Genomic DNA, 8,157 nt, shown 5'->3' with positions numbered 1-8,157 from the left:
TCTCAGGGTTCCTCCCACCCCAGACCTCCTCCCCAGGCACCACACCCCTTTCCCGCCATAGCACTCTCTACATAGCCCCCCTTTCTATGTCTCCAGCAGAGCAGGGAAGGGGAGCAGCCATGAAACAGGGAGGGGGCCTCCTGAGCCAGAGCTGGGGCTGAGGGGCAGCATGGGGCTCACCCTTATCATCCCCTTCTGCCTCCCACTCAGGCCCATCCCACCCAAGTCTCTGTGGCTGCTTCCCCTGAGTGAGACAGAAACTCTCCCAGTTTCACAATCTCCTGTGGAATGCCCCCCACCCCCACCAGCCCAGGCTGGGGACAGGGCTTGAGGCCACTTTCCTCCAGCCAGTCACAGCCTAGGCCCTAAAGGCTGCCGCCCCATGTGTCTGAATTACAGATTTCTTCACCAACTACCGCCCCCCACAGACGCCCACGCCTTCAAACTTCTTGGAGCCCCCTAGCTTTAGCCCCATGGCTGATTCCTTCTTCAGCAGTGGGATCCTGGGTCCAGAGGTGACCGCTGCCTCTTCGGGCTTGACCCACCTCTCAGGACATGGCCGCCTGCAGGTGAGCTCACCCACCCACCCAGCCCTGCCTGGCTCACCTGAGACCTGGCCCTGACCTCACATGTACCCAGCAGATGTTCAGTTTTGGGCTTAACAGTCTGGAGGGGAAGAGTGGTCCCGTGTCTGCCCTTGGGAACACAATCCAACTGGAGAGGGGAGACCTGTGAAATAGAACTGCCCAAAATGGTGGAATAAGGCTGAAGGGACCATGAAGTGGGCTACCACCAAGGACTGGGTTGCTTGTGGAGGGCTTCCTGGAGCTCTCTGGGCTTCTAGAGAGATTGGTCAACAGCAAGCCAGATGGGAGGAAGAGAAAGAACAAAAGCATGGAGGAAAAGGCTGAGCATGCATGTCTAGGAAACAGTGAATCAAATAGCCGGGCGTTGTGGCGGACGCCTGTGGACCCAGCTACTCAGGAGGCTAAGGCAAGAGAATCACCTAAGCCCAAGAGCTGGAGGTTGCTGTGAGCTGTGACGCCACAGTGAGACTCTGTCTCTTAAAAAAAAAAAAGAAAAGAAACAGTGAATCTATGGGCTTACGAACGCCCTAGGCCCAATTTGGATGTTGCCTCTTTGCTGCTGGAATATAGCCCTTTTCCCTCCCTCATCAGACTTTTCAGGCACTTTTGTAGTTGGTTGTTGAGGGGTCTCTGTCCTCTAGCACATAGTGCTGGCAGGGCTATATTTTGCTCACCACTATCTCCTCTGGACCTAGTGCAGTTCAAGCTCATAACAGCATTAGCACATGGGTCCAGTGAGTGAATGAGTGAGCACGTGGATGAGTTTGTGACTGTATGGGTAGGTGAGTGGGTGGTTAGATGGATGGGCTGGTAGATGGATAAATAGTTTAATGGCTCAATGAATGGGCTGGTGGGTAAGTGGCTAGTGAATATGCAGATGGTGAATGGACAGATGGATTATGGATGGGTTGGTGAATGAATGAAGGAAGTGTAGATGGTTGGGTGAATTGGTGAATGGGTAATGCCTGGTGGGTTGATGAAGAGATAGATAGATGAGCTAGCTCAGAGATGAAAGAATAGATAGGTAGGTGAATAGATGGGAGATTGGTGGACAAGTTAGTGGATGGATGCATAAATTATTTGGTGGCCAAATAGATTGGGTCGGAACACTGATGCTCTTTGTCACATTAATTTGTCCATAAAAGCATTCCATTCCCTCCTCTCATCAGATAATAATTTCCCTGCCATGTATGTGTGTATGGGCAGAGGTGAAGGGGGTAGTTGGAAGGCAGAGATCGTTTCTCCTATCTCTCCCCAAGGCACGGTCCAGAATTCAGCCAGGGCAGGAGGCTGCTGGGGTGGCTGCAAGGGCCAGCTTCTCCCCTGCCTCTTGAGTGTCTCTCTGTCCCCCCTGACCAGGCTCGCAACAGCAGCCCTGGCCCCTTGGACTCCAGCACCTTCCTGAGCTCTGAGTTCCTCCTTCCTGAAGACCCCAAGCCCAGGCTCCCACCTCCTCTGACACCCCCACCTCTCTTCCAATACTCTCCCCCTGCCAAAGCCCTGGGCCTGGAGCCTTGTCCTCCACCCCCATTCCCACCCATGGCTCCACCCCCTGCTGTGCTGCAGGAAGAGTCTCTCTTCTCTCCCAGGCTTCCTTTCCCCACTGTCCCTCCTGGCCTGGGAGTATCCCCACTGCCTGTTCCCACACCCTTCCCACCTACCCCACAGCCCACCCCAGGCCCTACCACCAGCCCCTTCCCCATAAACCTCATGGCCACAGGCTGTCCAGAGCCCCTTTTTGGGCCTTGCTTCTCCACATCTCAGGGCACATGGCCCAGAGGCAAGCCACCCTCTAGGGGACGGAAAGCCAGACCCCCCACCTTGGCCCCAGCCACTGCCAGCCCCACGGTTGCGGCCACTGCTGGGGGCAGCAACCCCTGCCTCACACAGCTGCTCACAGCAGGTGAGAGGGGAGAGACAATGTCCTTGGCAGAGGGGAAATAGGGGGCCCATGGGAGCAGAGGGTAGGGTTGGGTGAAAGGACAGGCTTATCCTGGGGGACATGGGCCCTGTACTTGAGAGGGGAATGGCTATTAGGAGGGGTGAGGTGGGGTCTTGAGAGATGATGGGGGGCCAGCCCCAGCAGCCCTCACAGTTCTGCCTGTGCACAGCCAAGCCTGAGCAAGCCTTGGAACCACCACTTGTGTCCAGTGCCCTCCTCCGGCCGCCAGGGTCCCCGGTAAGATGGCAGGCCCTAGGAGATGGGGGTGTGACCAAGGCCTTCACCCTGATTCTGTACCTTTCTCCACCCCAGCAGGAGACGGTCCCCGAATTCCCCTGCACCTTCTTTCCCCCAACCCCAGCCCCTACACCAGCCCGGCCACCTCCAGGCCCAGCCACACTGGCTCCATCCAGGCCTCTGATTGTCCCCAAGGCAGAGCGGCTCTCACCCCCAACACCCAGCGGTAAAGAGGGTCTGCAGGGACTGGGGGAGTTCAAGGGATGGAGGGAGGAGCAGGAAGAAGGGGGTACTGCATCTGGGGCCAGGATGAGAAGAGCAGGGCAATGGGACCCTCTCCCTTGTGTCGGTCTGTCTGTGGGTCTGTCTGTCCCTGCCACAGGCAGTGAGCGGCGGCTATCAGGGGAGCTCAACTCCACACCTAGCCCAGGGACCCTGAGCATCCGCATCTCACCACCTCAACCCATCATACACCGGGGCCGTGCTGACAATAACAAAGTGGGTACCATCCTCCCAACTCAAGATCGGGTTGCTATCCTGAGGCCCTCCTGGGTCCCTTTCTAGGCTAACCATACTATCTGTTCCCCAAGACCGAGAATCGGCGTATCACACACATCTCTGCAGAGCAGAAGCGGCGCTTCAATATCAAGCTGGGGTTTGACACCCTTCACGGGCTTGTGAGCACACTCAGTGCCCAGCCCAGCCTCAAGGTGAGCCCCCAGCCCATGCTGGCACCCAGAGAACCATAGGGCTTCTTCCTTGGCACCCCCAGAGCACTTTGCCTCCTCCTGCCCTTGGCACCCCCAGAGCACCTCCCAACACCTTTGCCTCCTCCTGCCCTGTGGGTCCCAGAGTGAGGCAGCCTTCATTGGCTGAGCCCACCCTGGTGGCACCTACAGGTGAGCAAGGCTACCACACTGCAGAAGACAGCAGAGTACATTGTCATGCTGCAGCAGGAGCGGGCGGCCATGCAGGAGGAGGCCCAGCAGCTGCGAGATGAGATCGAGGAGCTCAATGCTGCTATTAAGTAGGCAGGGTACCTGGGGTGGGGAGTGTTGGGGCCAGGGGAACATGCCATCTGACCCCAACCCTGACTCTCTACGCTCCCAGCTTATGCCAGCAGCAGCTGCCTGCCACAGGGGTGCCCATCACACACCAGCGTTTTGACCAGATGCGAGACATGTTTGATGACTATGTCCGAACCCGGACACTGCACAACTGGAAGTTCTGGGTGGTATCCTCACTCAGACCAGTGGTCTGGGGACCTCAGGAGCCGTGGTGAGGTGAAGGCTAAAGCTAGACCAGGCTGTGCCCAAGATGCAGGCTCAGCTTTGCAAGCCAGGAAGGCTCAGAGCTGCTCCCAAGGGAAGAGGCTCAGGCTCTGCTCCCTGCTTCCAGATGCTTGGCATCTGGACCGGCAGGATTGTCCAGTGATGGGCTGTGAGTGGAGAAGAAAACTGGGAATGGGGGCAAAGACAGTTTGGGAGAACCTAGACTCTGAGAGGTATGAGGCCCAAAGAAGGCACGGAGTTTACTTCTTTGCCTGGCTCAGGAGTCAAGCTCTTAACCAAGCCAGGGCAGGGAGCCCAGGGATGAAGGATGGTCCAGCACACAAGAGCCACAAAGGAACTAGGAGGGGAGGAGGACGCTGATAGCCAGAGAACTGGGCAGGCCTCGGCAGTATGGGAGGGGGGACTATGATGATATGATGAGAGGAGGGGCTGCAGCGGGAGTCCTCAGGGGTCAAGGCATTGCCCAGGCCCTTCCTTCTCCTGGTTTGGGTCAGGTATCCAGGGCACATGTGAAGGGATGGGGTACCATTTGGACAATGGGCCTACTCCTTGACCTGGGCCCAGTTCAGTGTCCTCATCCGGCCTTTGTTCGAGTCCTTCAATGGCATGGTGTCCACAGCAAGCCTGCATAGCCTCCGCCAGACCTCACTGGCCTGGCTGGACCAGTACTGCTCCCTGCCTGCTCTCCGGCCAAGTATGTGAACCATCTGCCTGCCCACCAGAGTGTCCGGGCCTCAGGGTGGGGGGTTCTTCCCTGCTCAGACCCCAGGTCCAGCCTGCTTTCAACACAGCCTAAGGTTTTGGCCACCTACCATGTCCCCTGGACTATCAGGACTCCTGCAAACAAAGATCCTGGGAGGGACTGATGGTCTTGCTAACTGGTGTCTTTCCCCATTGTTTCGACTTTACCGCCAAGGGTAGAACCCTGACCCCAGTTTTCTTTTTCTCCTCCCCTAGCTGTCTTGAACTCCCTACGCCAGCTGAGTACATCTACAAGCATCCTGACTGACCCAGGCTGTATCCCTGAGCAAGCCACGCGGGCAGTCACAGAGGGCACCCTTGGCAAACCTCTGTAGCCCTGGCCATAGCTTGCTGCTCACTCAGCTGCCCTGGGGCTGCCTTCCCTGGCATGGGCTCCAGAGATAACTCCTGGGCACTCCTCTCCCACCCTGGGTCCTGGCAATCCCCTTCCCTGAGGGTTGCAGGGTCCAAGTCTCATGCTTCCCACCTCCTAGAGGCTGAGAAGAGCTGAGTCCTTGTCCCTGCTCTACCACTGTGTCCTAGCACTGTGACCCTGGGTGACTCATAGCCACTCTTTGGACCTCTGTTTTCCAATCTGCAAAATGGAGATGGGGAAAATTCAACCACTAGATGACCCAAGATCTTAGCAAATATGACATTGAGGGGGCCTAAGCTGGCAACCCCAAAAGCTCAAAGGAGGGAAGAGGATGTTTCCCTGTCACTCCCACTTGCTTCCCCACGGGTGGGACACAGGCCTCTTCCTGAACACAGAAGCAGAACAGGAGGTTCTCTCTCTCTGCTCCTTCACTGGTGACCCAGAGGGGCTGCAGGATGGCTTCCCCTGGGTGAGACTAGGAAGGTCTGATCATGGGAGAGACCAGGGTTGGGGTGGCCAGAGCAGGGCAGGCATCCTGTGTGTGTGTGTGTGTGTGTGTGTGTGGACATGCGCGTGTATGGATTTTGTAAAGAATTCTTCACCAATAAAAGCAAAAACTGTCTGCTGGTGTGTTGGTGTGACTGTCAATGTGTCAGATTGGAGAGAAAGCCTGTTGGCAGTGGGAGGTGGCTTTGCGAGAGCCTTGTGGGCCAGGAAAGGGCCTGAGCTTTTACTCCGAGCTGGAAGCTGCTAGAGGGTTTCAGAGGAGGCAGGACAAGATCAATTGTTACTTCTCCACAGGTTCCTCCTAGGTGCTGAGTTAAGAACAGGGGGAAGCAGAGAGACCAGTTAGAAGGCTGTTGTTCTCATTCAGGCAGAGGTAACAGACAGGAGTTCTGGAAGGAAGGTAGAGCTGGACCAAGGAGTGGAAGTGACAGGGCCATCTACTGGAACCATCCAGAAGGAGAATCCCTTGGGAGGGTAGTAGTGACTTCCCTACTATTAGAGGTGTGTAAGCAGAGAATGGTTGGGATGTCTTAGAAGGAACTGATACTTCAAATGGGGGTTTGGAGTAGAAGGCCCCAAAGCCCTCAATCTTTGTTCATCCTTATTTATTGACTTATAGTGACATTATTGACATTGTTATAAATCAGTTATAATAGTTAATTAATTATTAATTATCATTAATTATTTTCATCACCATCTTAACAAATGAAAGACTGAGGCAAAGAGAGGTTCAGTTCCTTGCCCAAGCTTGCAAGGTTAGTGAGTGGATTAGAGGTGCCTACCTAGCCTATCTGAGTCTGCTTTGGGCTACCTCTGCTGCGAAGGTGGCAAGTGTACTCAGCCTCGTATGTTATTTGCTGCTTCAGACAGGCTGGAAGTAGCTGTCTGAAAGGGAGAATCCTGGCAGTTTGTGCTCTGCTGTTTTCACCCACTCACGCGCTATCAGAAAGTTTCCTGTTAATATCCCCTTGACCCTGTGACCCCTTCTAGATGGTTTCCTCCCTTGAAAGAGTCCTTTACACTTGCTAAGCTCTCCCTCCTCCTCTCCTTCTCACCCCTCAGTCCCCTGCACTTGGGCTCCTCCTCCTTTTCTTTTTCCTGCCTGGTACTCCAGCCACACCCCTAAGCTGACTCTGCCCTCCCTGAGCTCACCTCTGACTGACTCCCTCCTTGCACAATCCAATGTCTGCCTTGCAGTGCTCTTCTGGCTTCTCCAGGGCCCTTGGGCCTATTTCTTGAATGACTCCCTGGGAATCCAGAATTCTTGCCAGGATCCCCTTCCCCCTACTCAATAGTGACTTTCCAGTTCCTGTGGAGAGAGCCTCTTCCACTGCCTGTCCCTTCCTCAGCCACCACCCTTCTTGCTCTATGACAAATCCCAGGCCACACCACCAGCCTCTCTGCTGAGGACCCCTGACTCTGTATCTCCCTAGAAGAACTACACAACCAACTATGCAACTGCCACCTTGACATTTCTTCCTGAATAATCTCCACCACCCTTAATCTTGATGTGATTAGTATAGAAGTCATCATTGCCACAATCTGAACACTCACTGGTCCTCTCTGTACTGTTAATCCCCAAGAAAGATGCTACCACCCACTTGTGCAAGCTGGAAACCATCATCTTTACCTCCTCCCCACTATCTGTGCTATCTGTCACCCTTAAGGGCTGGCCATGACCTAAGCATCTCCCTGCACAGCTACTGCCCTGGTCCAATAGAACATTACCTGTTACATACACTTGTGTATTAGCCTCCTGTACCCCTTACAGCTGCTTCTCAAACTTAAATGTACATTTGAATAACTTGAGGGGGGGGATCTAAAAAACTTCTTGATCAGGTCCAGTCTGGACAACTTAAATCAGAATCACTGGGTGTGATATCTTGATATTAGCATTTTTTAAGGTGATTCCAATTTTCAGCTACAGTTAAGAATGCCTGTAATAGAGGCTTTGGGCTGCAAATAACATGCTTGGAGCTCAAATTAGTTTAAATCAGTGGTTCTTAATTTTTACAACACATCAGAATTAACTAGAGGCTTATTAAAATACAGATGGTAGGGCCACACCTCGAGAGTTTCTGAATAGGAGTCTGTAATGGAGTCTCAGAATTTACATTCCCAATACTCCTGGCACAGGGACCACACTTTGAGAACTGCTGCTTAACAAGGAGCAACATTTCCATTTCACCTAACATAGGCCAGAGGCAGGGAGGGCACTAAACAGTGCAAGCTGGAGCTGCTGCTACTGTTTTTTTTCTTTTTTTTTTTGAGACAGAGTCTTACTATGTTGCCCTCAATAGAGTGCTGTGGTGTTACAGCTCACAACAATCTCAAACTCCTGGGCTCAAGTTATTCTCTTGCCTCAGCCTCCCAAGTAGCTATGACCACAGGTGCCTGCCACAATGCCCGACCTTTTTTTTTTTTTTTTTTTGGCATCATGGCTCACAGAGACCTCCAACTCTGGGGCTTGAGGGA

The 8,157-nt window shown here is 54.0% G+C and overlaps 1 protein-coding gene across 5 annotated transcripts in view; it reads left to right on the top strand.

Annotated features, from left to right (window-relative positions):
• The window catches only part of MLXIPL (MLX interacting protein like), a 20,123-nt gene extending 14,320 nt beyond the window's left edge, over nt 1-5,803 (top strand). For 2 of the 5 annotated variants that reach the window (XM_012807889.2, XM_023515692.1), the window contains exons 8-16: nt 400-569; nt 1,947-2,490; nt 2,699-2,766; nt 2,842-3,264; nt 3,357-3,476; nt 3,666-3,793; nt 3,877-4,000; nt 4,623-4,752; nt 5,016-5,803. In XM_012807889.2, the coding sequence (XP_012663343.1) occupies nt 400-569; nt 1,947-2,490; nt 2,699-2,766; nt 2,842-3,264; nt 3,357-3,476; nt 3,666-3,793; nt 3,877-4,000; nt 4,623-4,752; nt 5,016-5,134 (1,826 nt within the window). In that variant the 3' untranslated portion in view covers nt 5,135-5,803. The remainder of the gene's footprint in view (nt 1-399; nt 570-1,946; nt 2,491-2,698; nt 2,767-2,841; nt 3,265-3,356; nt 3,477-3,665; nt 3,794-3,876; nt 4,001-4,622; nt 4,753-5,015) is intronic. The other 3 variants (XM_023515691.1, XM_023515690.1, XM_012807890.2) reach the window with 3 other exon arrangements.
• The last annotated feature ends 2,354 nt before the right edge of the window (nt 5,804-8,157 follow it).

This window comes from Otolemur garnettii, unplaced genomic scaffold (assembly GCF_000181295.1).
Source record: "Otolemur garnettii isolate 467f Iridium unplaced genomic scaffold, OtoGar3 scaffold00077, whole genome shotgun sequence".
Taxonomy (NCBI): Eukaryota; Metazoa; Chordata; class Mammalia; order Primates; family Galagidae; genus Otolemur; species Otolemur garnettii.
The sequence above is the reverse complement of the archived record's forward strand: the minus strand, read 5'-3'. Positions and strand labels throughout refer to the sequence as shown.